The 13,437-nt window shown below is 41.2% G+C and overlaps 1 protein-coding gene across 1 annotated transcript; it reads right to left on the bottom strand.

Moving 5' to 3' along the window:
- Positions 1-338: 338 nt before the first annotated feature.
- On the bottom strand, positions 339-4,697 carry LOC117428520 (ankyrin repeat domain-containing protein 34C-like). The gene is made up of 2 exons (XM_058995521.1): positions 4,407-4,697; positions 339-3,097 (listed from the first exon to the last, which is right to left on the bottom strand). Exon 2 carries the CDS (start codon positions 3,044-3,046, stop codon positions 1,430-1,432), a length of 1,617 nt encoding a protein of 538 aa, XP_058851504.1. The 5' UTR covers positions 3,047-3,097; positions 4,407-4,697; the 3' UTR covers positions 339-1,429.
- Positions 4,698-13,437: the final 8,740 nt, after the last annotated feature.

Genomic DNA, 13,437 nt, shown 5'->3' with positions numbered 1-13,437 from the left:
GGCGCTTTAATACACTTGATGACAAGGAGCCGAAGCAACTGGACTTCTACAAACGCTCATAACATACTTCACTATTTTAGTCAATACATAATAAGGCATTTAAGTACCTTTTTTATATACATGTCTATTCTGTTAACTGTTTGAATACTCCATTCATAAGTAATGGTGAAGCCGTGTCGTGATTTAATGTAATGTTATGAGTCGTCATGGACATTCACAGGCTTGTGAAATATTAACATCTGTTCACATGAGCAGTGGAATGAATATATATATATATATATATATATATATATATATATATATATATATATATATATATATATATGGTATGACATTGTTCCTGTGAGGTCTTTGTAATGTACTGTAGATGGCACTTTATATACACAGAGAGATTAGAGACTTTCTGGTATCCAGATAGGGGTATGCTGTTGCATTCCTGCAAGTCTTCCATTTATAACAGGGCTCTCCAATCTTCTTCCTGGTTTTTGTTCTTACTGTACACTAAATTAATTAATTGGACTAATTAAGCTTCTAATAAGAACTTAATTGGTCCAATTAAGTAATGTAGGGTACAGTTGGAACAAAAGCCAGGAGGGGCACCGGCCCTCGAGGACCAGGATTGGAGACACTTGAATTCATAAGTGGGAGCAGGCTGAAAGCCCTACATGTAAATAGTGTGTGTGTATATAGGGAGGGGGTTAAAATCCTCCCTGCCAGAATACATGAGAATGTGGCTGGAGCCCTAATTGAATGCTTGATGGTTAATTAGGCTCCAGCCACATGGGATATAAGGGAGGAGAAATGCCTTGTCACAGGCTGGTGTTTGAGAGGAGGGCTGGTGAGTTGTGTCTACACTGTGCTACGGAGGAAATGGTCAGTGAAGGCGAATGCCCAGCCTTTTTCGTTGTGTGTGACCCTTTTCTTTTGGCCTTTGTGCCAGTTGCTTTGTTCCTGTGTTTGCTGGGTTTTTATTTTGTTAATAAACCTGCGATCCGGCTCTTTAAATGGCAGCTTTCTTGCCTCTGAGTCTCATTATTGACGCTCTCCTGTTACATGAGGCTAGACCATTTTGTTCCCAGGTAATGCAAGACATTTTCTAAATCTTAAACGTCATGATCGATGGTAGAACATGAGTACTAATGACCCAAATAATTCTGCTGACACACTGACAGGCCCATCACACTTGGGGCCCTGTTTTGAAGTGCGTGCAGAGGCATAAACTAGGACGTTTTCAGAGAGGAAGAACATAACAGCCCAAACACTCCAGAACGACTCCTTCCTGTTGCTGGGTTGTTTGTTGCTACTTTTATGCTGCTACAATTGTTTTTATCCATCTCGGGTGTGCCTTTGCACCTGCTTCAAAATATGGCCCTTTGGTGTTAAAGAGGGCAGCACGAGGCTGTGTGATATAGAAAAGGTGTGGGCACTTTCACTGAGTGCTCAGATCTGTAAGCTGCTTCATTTGTTCCACTTGCATAGAATGTCTTCTCACAAGTTTCTTTTTGGACTTGAGGTCCGATCTCATAGGTGAACTGGGTGCTACTGGTACTATGGACCGGATGCAGGTAGTAAGCGGGGATGAAGGCTTGCTACATGTGCCAATGTCTGGAATGGGGGGGTGGGGGTTGACATTTAAAGGGGGTAGGCAGCCCGGTCGGGTATGGGAAATGTGGTCCAGCAGAAGAGTTCCTGAGCCTCTTCTTTCCAAAAGCCCGGGCGCCCTGCGACGCACAGCCCCAGGAGAAGCGCTGGGGATGCTGTCCAGCGACTCCCGGGAACTTGTCAGCAGAGTTAAAGGTGAGGTGTTGTGCTTTCTCCTCTCCAAAGGAGCTTTCCCCGAATCGAAGGACACCGACCCAGAGTCCGAATATAACTGGGAGTCGGAGTCGTAATGGTCGTTACCCAGTCTTCTTCTGTAGACCATATCACGCAGGCTGGCTGGGCCCGAAACAGAAATGCTTACATTATCTTGATCAGCGGGTATGGTGCTCCTTCTAGCCAAGGGCTGGTGCTGGGAATGAGATTTCTCATTAGATGTCTTTCTGGAGGCAGGGGCTGACAGCGTGGACGTCATCTTAGAAAACTGATCACCTACCGATGGGAAAGTGGGCCCCCCTTCCTTGCATTCGAAGCTGTCGTGTCGCGATAAAGGTGGCCGTTTGGGAAGTGACAGCCCATTGATGCCTGAAATGACCTCCTCCTCCGACGTGGTTCGCTTGGAATCTTCCGCATGTGCAGCAGCAGCAGCAGCAGCTAAAACAGAGGGTGCAATCAAACCCCAGGGCTCAGACTGGAGTCGTTTCAACTGGGGCAGCCTGGCCCGCTTGGGGTTGCATGGCTTTCTAGTGGGAGAGCCTGGTTCGTTGTGTGGTTTGGCAATAGCGGTGGCAGTATTAATGCTAGGTCTTTTGGTCTGGAAGATGAAGATGCTTTCATGTTCTTTGTCATTGTTTGGAGATGGGGATGTTTTCAGTTCGATGTCGGAGGGAGACATGCACATCATTGGCGAATATCTGTCCTCCACTTCCGGCGATGGTGGGACATTAAGGTATTGCTTGGTGGTTTTTGTCCCTGATGGTGACTTGTCAGTGGTTATGATAATAACTTCTTTGCCTTTAGCCTTGCAAGCATCAAGCAGGTGTTTCAGAGTTGCTTTGTCATTGGCATTGATGGCGTACACAAGAGCTGAAGCTCCAGAGTGGTCTTCCAGACTGGGATCCGCTCCATTCTCCAGTAACAAAGACACCACCTCCTGGCCGGCTCTCTCGCTACAGGCGTGCATTAGTGCACTTTTGCCCGCTTTGTCCTGGATATTTGGATCCCCTTTGTTCTCCAGCAGGTACTTAACCATTTTGGCTTTGCTTACACTTTGTTGATCCTCATGTTTAGTCATGCAGGCTATCATAAGAGGGGTTTCTCCTCGTTCGTTGCTTTCGTTAATGTACGCACCACCTTCTAATAGCAGCCTGGTAAGCCTTAGCCTCCGCAGCCACACTGCTTTTAAAAGGGAGTTCCCATCGGTCCTCAGCTCCGTTGCTTCCTCCATCTTCTGCTCGAGTGTCAGCAGGGCTTGTCACTGAGAAGCCACCAGAGCAACCTGTCAAAAAAGAGTGGGGAGGGAATCATGAACACGTGCCATCCCCACATACAGGTATTTAAGGTTTTGCATTTTAACAAACAAGCTCTACCTTTGTGCTCACTTAAAAAAGATGCTTTCAAAAAGTTTTCTTTTGTTCAACAGTGCCAGGAGAAACCGCTAGCTTGAAATATGTCTTATGATATTATTTGATCCCACCAGATGGCGATCTAGAACATCTAATACAGAATTGTTGAATGGACTATTTTGTAAGAGGAAACATATTTTTAAGATGCTTTTTTTTAGGGCTTATGCATTTTGTTTAAAATCTATCCACATCAATAAATTACTATGACTGACACATTTGATATTATTGAGGTTTTGACAAAACAATTGTACTTAGTGTTAGCAATACTTTTGCTTTATAGATTTGGCGACTGCATCGCGTTTAAACGTCCAAAAGTTGCTTTCCAGGGTACTGAATCAAAGCCAAGCGCGTCTATGCGGACTAGGGTTTGTAATACATCATTGTGGACGATTCGTTTGAGGTCCATGCTTTAGCCGCTGGTATAGCTGCGTGATCTAGTTTAACCAGACTGAATATGAATATTGTAAATGGATCTTAAATAGTATTCGATTCCTTTTCTTGTATGACCAAACAATAGTAAAACACAGTTTCATACAATTATCTGTAAACAATTAAAACATGTTGACACCTAAAGTGTGTCAGGTCAACAAACGTCCCCCCTCATTAGGTCCCATTCAAACAGACTGGTGTCGGATCATCCATAACTAGCATTGAACTAATCAGTGTTGCTGAATTAAGAAATACTACAACGCACTAGAATTCAATGACAAGCGTTTCGACTGGACGTCTTTTTCAATGTCTTCCTTTGAAAATACTTGTAGTCGAGACTTCTGTTGGAATAAGATCGTGTTTTAAAAAGGTAGTATATATATATATATATATATATATATATATATATATATATATATATATATATATCATCATTTTTTAGGTACACATTAGTAATCTGCATTTTCACTTAGCGAAGTTTTATATCCTGCGCATACATGTTTATGCGCGGTGTGTTTTCTCCGGTACAATTTTTAAAAACACTTTCTTAGTGCAAAGAAAACGACGTGTTATGCTGAGAAACTATATGATCATGTATGTGCGCACCAACACCAGTACAGGGTTAATCAACCCCCAACTCAGAACGACAGCACTTTATGTAATCTGTTTATACTTAAACCCAATTAACAGAAATGACCAGCGCGATCCTACGTGCAAGCATGACATTCAAACAAAATATGTCTTTTAACTCACCCCTTGAGACGAAATGCTCTGCAGAGTGCAGGCTTCAGTACCCATCATCCCCAGGTACTTAGTGCTAGAATAGGGTACGAGACCTAATATGTGAAAAGAAAAAAAACAAGAATGTTTTTATTTTCTATCGCCTCGTTGGGATTCTTGCTAGTTAATCCCTTTTCAAGATGTGTTTTTCCACCGATTTCCCAATGAGATCCATATTCTAGCATTCTAATTCTGATCCCGCTGAGCTGGGTTCCAACGCGCTGTCCCTTTCGCGCGGCACTGCTGACTAACTGCAGCGTTAGGGCAGGCTACAGAACAATCCAATAGCCTCATTCCTTTTTGCTCAGTGGGGTTATAAATAACATATTCTTAGTTGGTGAAGGAAACGTGAATGTCATTGACGTCAGCTTTACAGAAAAAAAACAGTGTGTCTAATGAGAACTTTCTTTTTCCCCCCGTTCTCCAACACCAATGATGAAAAACAGTAAGCCGTCACTTTCCACTTGTGAATTCTAAATGGGGAGACGTTGTATTCGACACCTATCACGATTATGATGAAAACAACGGAAGTATTTATAGGGCTGCAAATATGTTACTGATAAAAAAAACACATGTTTTCTTCCTCTTCTCATTATTGTTATTTTAAACTTGGATGCGCAAATTACAATGTATACCGGATTGCGACTTCTAGCATGAAGTACGATGTCAATGTAAGAAATATAATGTATTCATTACTTGTGTGGGAATCTTACAGAACCGTAGTCATTGTTACCCGCTGATTTGAAACGGGGTGGTTTTCACTGTGCGCACCCTCATTTCAATGGATTAAACTAACCCCATGTTTTATTGAATTCTATCGAGCCCCAATCCCACTCTGCCTGTGTTAAATACGCTTCTAATACTATTCATCTTGTCACAATCAGGTTCGTAACAAGGCTCCCAATAGGCTCGTAAAAACAACATATTCAATTGGAATTTGGGAGTGTTTGTGGTCTGCGCGATGGAGACTCGATCACAATCTATCCCACTAGATCGTTACCGGGTGCTAAAGCTGATGGAAATGTATGTATTGCTTTGGAACGATATGCTTAATCAAAAATAAAGAAATGTTATTTATTAGTTCATTTTGTCATTTAGATAGAGTACACATGGCAAATTTGCCCATGGTTTAATTATCATGGCTTTACTACACTTTACTGTACTTTAGCATGGAAGACACAGAAAAGGAGTATTTATAATAATAATAATAATAATAATAATAATAATAATAATAATAATAATAATAATAATAATAATAATAATGCCCCAGTCTCGTTATATAACACTAGGTAATACTATTTCTTAAACCGCACAAAGCGCTGCTCCAGTAGCAATTGGATTGCATGTCAATATAATTTGAACGCAACAATTTCATTATACACAATAATGATGATTTATGTGGTATAAATAATGTCATCCATAATTAAAGGTGGATGACAGCGCTTGGCATTTAGTAATACATATGCTTGGGATGTCATAGCAACAAACAATATTTAGCATATAGGCCTAGAGTAAGAACTGGCAAAACATATTTCACTTTATATTATGACTTGACAGCCATATTGACAATTGAAGAAAAAAAAAACAGATAGATCGTGTATTTTTTTTTTTTTAGTTTATAATGAATATTGTTTTGTTAAAAGAACAATTTGCTTTTCAAAAATAAAGTTGGATGAAAAGAAGCAGTAGCCAATTACGTCCGAGCCTCTGCTCAATTAGACACACAAACTCACAGAAGGCGAAAGCGCTGTTTTTCTAGGTGTGTATAAGTACATTATTTATTTAGTTCGACGAATTGTAAAACACAAATGCTTTGGCGATATGCTTTAATGCACACCGGAGATCGTTGAAACGTGCTGCTTCTGCAGTTTCACTCTCACGCAACACTAAAGCTGATCACGCCTGTCCTCACGGTTGTTGCAATGACTGTAGAAAGGCGTTTAATAACAGTATTGTTTGGGTGTTGGCGTGCGACTCACACCTGTCTCAAAGAGGCACTGTTTGTACAGCACTTATTCCTTCATTTGGGCTGAAGTCATCATGTTCCTCCTTTATAGAGGACTATAGTAATAGCTGCACCTTTCCCCCAGTGTCAGGTACGTCAATGCATGGCTTAATCACCCATGTGTTTATAGGACTGTTGTTGTACCTGATGAGACGAGACTTGAAGTGATTGAGAACCGCGCATCTAAAGGTAGGATTAACTCTACAAAGCGTGTGCCCCTTGACGCACGCCGTCAATTCAGTACAATGAAGTATTTAAAAGGCGGCACACATTTCTACACCAAGCCGTCATGCCACCTGGTCTGATTTGTGTGGGTAAGCACTGATCCAGCTCTTTCTAACCCCGACATCCCAGCTGGTCTCCCCCTCTCTCTTCCCTTAAGACTCGTTCACAACTCAGACTGCTGCTAGATTCCAATTTCAATTTTGTTTAACCAGGATATGAAAAGAGAGCTCCATCCATATTCACTTCTTTAAAACTCATTCGAATGCACTCAGGCAAACGCGAGAAGGGGGTGTGGGGGCAGACATCTTTTCTATCAAGCTAACTGTATTATATCAAAAGTATCTGCAGTAGAAGAGTCTCATGGTATGTAATATAATTATTTATGACAAGTACATTATTGTAGAGACGAGTCGCCACCCATGAAAAACCACGCTAGCAGATGAATGACAGGAGTTATAATTAATCGAGAGAGAGAGAGAGAGAGAGAGAGAGAGAGAGAGAGAGAGAGAGAGAGAGAGAGAAATTCAGACACAGACGAATTAATCATTTTCCTGTTTTAGAGGAAACTTTCAAGGCACAGCAGAAAATGATCAGGCTGCAATCATACTAGCGAGCAGAGGTACCAGGACACAGCCGTTAATCTACAGAGCTGTATTTCAAATATATATATTATTAATTAACGTAAAAAAGGAAAGAGCTGGAAGAATCCCAGCACAATAACAGTTGGCAGTTATAATGTAAATGAAGGTATATGTGTTGAGAAATTGATTTAAAACGATTAGCACGCCTTTAACCACTTGCAACAGTTTTTTTCTTCTCATTTTAAAAAAGAAATATGAGCTAATTAAAGACTGTAGTAAATTATTATTACCCCGAGTCCCAGGGCTGTCCCGATACGTGATACTCTTCGTATGCATAAAGATGTGTAGCTGCTCTCCTTTTCTTAACCAGCAAGGTGTTAATACGGGGTTATGTGTAACCATGGCGACGCATCATCAGCTGCCCCTTCCACTGTTAGCAATTAGATCGAACATTTCTGGGAACACATAACAAAGAGCGTTTATAATCTTTTGCCTTTTGCTTATTTCACTGATTTTCTGTACGTATTTGGCCAACTACAACTGACATGAACTGACAGGATTTCAAAACAAGCCCATCAAAATAATAACAAAAAGGCAAAGCTCTTTCTATATTTAGGTTGCAATGTAACATGGGAAAAGACTTGCTGACATGAACACAAGGGTTCTTGGTTTTTGTTTTTTTGCATATAGACAATACTGTATCAACTTGTCCATGGTCACCACTTTATAACTGGAAACACAAGTGACATGTGCTGTGAGGACTTTCATTGTAAATACAATCCCTTTTACTTTCAGGCAGACGAAGCTTATTTTGTCACACGGAAACATTGTTCGATCATATTGTTTACAGCACACTGCACTTGTTTTTTTCCTCTCGCAGGTAGTTGTACCCACAATCTTTTAGAAAGGACACATCATTGTGGGAATGGTTAATCAGTCTCAACACACAGAGCCATGGTCTCAATTAAATATTAGCAATGAACTATACCTCCATTGGAGTGTTTGTATACTTTTACATTGCACTCCAGTTTACCACTAGCAGGCTCTGTTGACAGCCCAGTTGGTTTAGGTTCCCAAGCGGTTGCTTTAACTGTAGGGACACAAGCACTTCCTCCCCTATCCACACCTCTTTATTTGAATGCCAGTAAATTCGTTTTTAAGTGATTGTGGTTTTACAGCGCAGCTGCTCACATCATTAGAGCTCCAATAAATGGACTAGGTAAAAAGCAGGAATTATATCCCAACACAGAACGACGCATAAAACTAGTCACAACTAAACAGTTTAGGATTCTGAGGAACCAGGGGGTGGGTGATCTCATTGCCGCCAAGTGTGCAGCAGCACTCATCAATTTTTCCATTACTGCTTCTATAAATACTAATTAAGATTCTGCGTAGTTTACAGGAGCAATAGCTGTTTTTAATGGACTGTATTGTGCTTACAAGCACTAGGCATTTATTTAAGATGCAGGCAGATGATAACAGGGACTGTAGAAATGGAGCAATGTATTACATGTGCAGCATCGAGCATACCAGTGCCAGTTCTTGGAAGGCAATGTGCAAATAGAGCATATCACGATAATTCATGGAGTGCTAGACTCCCTGTGGAGTCTTTAGCATGGATAGTGTGCAGGTCACTTGGGGAGTCTTTAGCCTGGATAGTGTGCAAGTCCCTTGAGGAGTCTTTAGCCTAGATCGTGTGCAAGTCCCTTGGGGAGTCTTTAGCCTGGATAGTGTGCAAGTCCCTTGGGGAGTCTTTAGCCTGTATAGTGTGCAGGTCCCTTGGGGAGTCTTTAGCCTGGATAGTGTGCAGGTCCCTGTGGAGTCTTTAGCCTGGATAGTGTGCAGGTCCCTGTGGAGTCTTTAGCCTGGATAGTGTGCAGGTCCCTTGGGGAGTCTTTAGCCTGTATAGTGTGCAGGTCCCTGTGGAGTCTTTAGCCTGGATAGTGTGCAGGTCCCTTGGGGTGTCTTTAGCCTGGATAGTGTGCAGGTCCCTGTGGAGTCTTTAGCCTGGATAGTGTGCAGGTCCCTGTGGAGTCTTTAGCCTGGATAGTGTGCAGGTCCCTTGGGGAGTCTTTAGCCTGGATAGTGTGCAGGTCCCTGTGGAGTCTTTAGCCTGTATAGTGTGCAGGTCCATGTGGAGTCTTTAGCCTGGATAGTGTGCAGGTCCCTTGGGGAGTCTTTAGCCTGGATAGTGTGCAGGTCCCTGTGGAGTCTTTAGCCTGTATAGTGTGCAGGTCCCTGTGGAGTCTTTAGCCTGGATAGTGTGCAGGTCCCTGTGGAGTCTTTAGCCTGTATAGTGTGCAGGTCCATGTGGAGTCTTTAGCCTGGATAGTGTGCAGGTCTCTTGGTAACAGCAGAGATCCATCCCCAGGATTTCAAATTCCGAGACATTAATTAACATAGTAATAAATTAGCTATGGTTTACAATGGGCTTCTTAGGATGCAGTGTCTAATGATCAGGCTGTGAAGTGCATGAGAAATTCAGTGTCTTAGCCCTTGGGAATTTTCTAGTTTTACCCCAGTCTCTGAACATTTTACATTTTACTTTTTTGTTTGTGAAACAAACTGTCCATTTTAATATCAAACTTTACCATTAAAATGAATCTATCCTTTTTCAAAAAATGTTTTCTGATGTGATTTTCGGTTCTGATGTTACTCTATATTTTAATAATCAAATCCACTTTCATAGCTTACTTTAACAGATTGAAACCCCTCATTTTAATCACAGGGCTGGCATACAGTGTGTGTGGTAAATCCAGACACACAGGCACTTATCTAGCAGACGTAGTGTTGCACCTTGATACTGGCACATAACAAGCCACTGGGAACACAATTATGAAATACATAGAAAATCTCATTGGGGGTGCTGCTGAGGCAAATGGAAGGTCTGTTCCTTACCATGTGTCAAACACACCCTGAGATCTGCTCCATACAGCCTCGTGTCAGGCTCTCCCTCGTGTCGAGGATGTTTGCTGACATGCTGTGTTTACACATTTCGTTTCGTAGTTAATTAACATGTGATATGCACATATGGGCTTCAACCAGCCTGCTATGGGCAATTTCTTTTCAAACTGTGTCATCGAGTTCCCCATGGATTGATCTGTGCCAGTATGAAAATGCAGCACTGTATTGCACATCATGTGTGGATATACCCAGAGGGACTTTACTCCAGCCCTTCATGCCAGGGGGGCTCATGAAAACTTGATCTCAGTATTATGGTTCATTTGGTTCCATTCCCAAAAGCATGGCTGACTCAAGCATCTGTCCTATTCTAGTCAATACACTGGGGGTTCCTCTGGGTCAGTGGCTGATTTAGAAGTGCTGTCTAAGACGTCTCTGCTTACCTATCCCTGCTTGTGTAATGACAGACAGAACCGAAGGGTATAAATGAAAGCACATTTCTCTTTGGCCATTGCATTTCGTAACTGGGTTAGTCAGATTGGGATACTCAGACACATATGTGCTGGAGAGCTGGCCACAGATTCATCTCAATTCTAGGTCATTGTGATTGGCTCAGACAGTATCAGGGCACTGACAGTGTTTCCCAACATGTTTCTGATTTACTAAAAATGTTTTCTTAAAAGACCCAGAAGAATCAAAATGACATTCTGATGTGTTGGTGCGCCACCATGATTTGAATGAGTCTGAGTGCGACTCAGATGTTGTAATGCAGTACCTGGGTTATTTATACTGTTAACAAACCATTCGAGAAGCTTATTAGCGTTCCACTATGAGGCATTCATGAACAAGATATGTGGGTCAGTGTTGATGCTGGTCACAGCTAATGAACAAAAAAGTGTCCTTTTAAATATAGCTTCAGCAGTTCCTTTTCTTCAGGCAAGATTACTTCCATTGCAACCCAGGCTATAGCTGTATACCTGCTGCAGGGTGAAGAGGCTTTCAATGCAATTTTTTGGCACAGCTTTTAGGTTTGAACAGGAAGATTCCCCTGCATTCGTGTAACAAGCTGGTCTCTGCATGTGTCACTTACTTCAGGAAATTATAAATATCCAACACTTGGTGGTAACAACCGGGCCAGTTTCCTGCATGGTTACAGTTTAATCGATGCGTTCGAAGAGATTTGCATTTTAACATCTTAATGCAAGAATAAAAGTAATCTTGAGTGAATGACTGGGGGATATACAACAGTTAATTAATTAATTAATTAATTAATTAATTAATTAATTAATTAATTAATTAATGTTTTCTTTCTTTATACTGAGATACAGGTTTGTACCTTTTCTCTGAAGTTGAATATTGTTTTGGAAGGTACTCTTGAGATTGAGGTTTACAGTGAGACATGCAAACATGTGATTATCACAGCGTGTCATGTTTTTAACAAAGTTGTTACTTTTGTTTCTGTTAATTTAAGAAAAGCAATGCCGACTTGTGATTCACCCCAGCAGGAAGTGTCTTAGCAATTCACAGCTAAACCATAACATAAAAAGACAGTCAGCCTGGATAGAGGGGCAAAATAGTTCCTGCATAATAATATACAATCTGATCTGACAAAAGGAGTTTTAGCATTTATTTTAGGCTGCTAACGAGCAAAAATATATTTCTACCTTGTTCCAAAAACAGTTTAAGACAGACCAGCATCATTTTGTAGAAATTGTCTCAGCTGGTCTAAATGATTCATTGCAGTTCTCCTTAACCTTTCTCTCTTGCATGGGCTTAATCTGCATTCAGGAAAGTGCAACCTGCAAGTGGTTTTTGAAACAGGCTCCTGCCTGATAAGAGTTAATACATGTGCTCTTTACACCTCTGTTGAAATAATGCTCTTTATTTTTAGAGCGGTTTGCTGTTTTGCACTGCAGTGTAAGGAGGTCTTGTTTAAATAATATGGGTGCACCCCCCTCCCCCCCCCTCCTTCGTTTGTTCAGCCAGGTGGCATGGTGGGATCGGTTCAGGAGGGGAGGGAGGCAGGAGGCGGCCGGCTTGATATCAGCTCTTCATTTTCAGCTGTTTCAATCACATCTGTTACAAAACAATTTTCACATCCATCACCACTTTCATCAAGGATATGACAGGAACAATTTTCATCTCCCAGATCCTTGATATGGATGCCGCAACCATGCATGGAAGACTGACTCAAAGCAGTAAAGATAGGGAAAGAGACACATTGAAAAGAAAACTAACAAAGAAATTGAAATCCACGCCCTGTCTTTGATTTTGAAAATGATTTAGTTAATCAAACGATTTAGACAGTATATTATTGAGCACCTGAGTATTTACTCAAGATCTACAGATTATATACAGTAGACTGAAAGCATTTTTTTTTGTGTTGTATTAATAATGGATACCTCACAATACCTGCTTCCAATCCAAAGATAACTATGTGCCCGATATTGCAAAATCTATTATATTATAACGTATTTGAAGGTGTTTTGTCTGACTAATCTGGCGTTAACGATACAGGAGACCAGGCCTAGAACGGAAATAGTATTGAAAGAGTATTGAGAGTATAGAAAGAGTATTGAGAGAGTATTGAGAGAGTATTGAAAGAGTATTCAAGACAGATTGTTTTGTAAAATCCTGCGGATGAAATATCTTCTTATTTTCCTTAATAGATTCTCAATTGAATGCAGCCTCCTACTCACTGATTTGATACAAAAATAAAAGGAGCATGCTGCAGCAGTTGCTGAAACGCTGCCAAAAGAGACAGTATTCCGGTGTGTGTGTGTGTGGTCCTGATGTTGCTGTGGTAACCAACCACTAAATTAAAAAAAGAAAAAGCACCATGAAGAATTGTGGGAGTCATCAGGTTCTGACACCAAGAGGCTGCAGTCAGTGATGAGCCCATGGCTGTCAACGGCAAGGGCTTTCACGGAGTGAGGTCGAGGGAATTACAGCAGCTGCCAATCCAACAGGCCACTCCGTTTCTTTATAAGATGGCTGAAGAGGAGACTTGTCTTTCCTTTAATACAGAACCAGTTTCACAAGTTCATGATAGCAATGCCTGTGTGCTGAAACAGATTTCTAGAGCCTGTACTTGTCAATTAGCCAGTTGGAGATCATTGCAGGCGTATTAACAAACCTCTGTCTCTGAGGTTGTTTGTTTGTTTGTTTGTTTTTAGCAAAAGGTGCAAAAATGGAGCCTCAAAACATGTTACAGAAAAAATAAATAAAAAAACAGCAGTGAAAGAATAGGACATTTCCCTCATAATGTATGAAACCTACACACAGCAATGTA

Source organism: Acipenser ruthenus, chromosome 21 (genome assembly GCF_902713425.1).
Source record: "Acipenser ruthenus chromosome 21, fAciRut3.2 maternal haplotype, whole genome shotgun sequence".
Classification (NCBI taxonomy): domain Eukaryota; kingdom Metazoa; phylum Chordata; class Actinopteri; order Acipenseriformes; family Acipenseridae; genus Acipenser; species Acipenser ruthenus.
This window is presented reverse-complemented; position numbering and strand designations above follow the sequence as displayed.

What these genes read in the sequence shown, in the direction of transcription:
- LOC117428520 (XM_058995521.1), bottom strand. Translation starts at nt 3,046, where the DNA reads ATGGAGGAAGCAACGGAGCTGAGGACCGATGGGAACTCCCTTTTAAAA.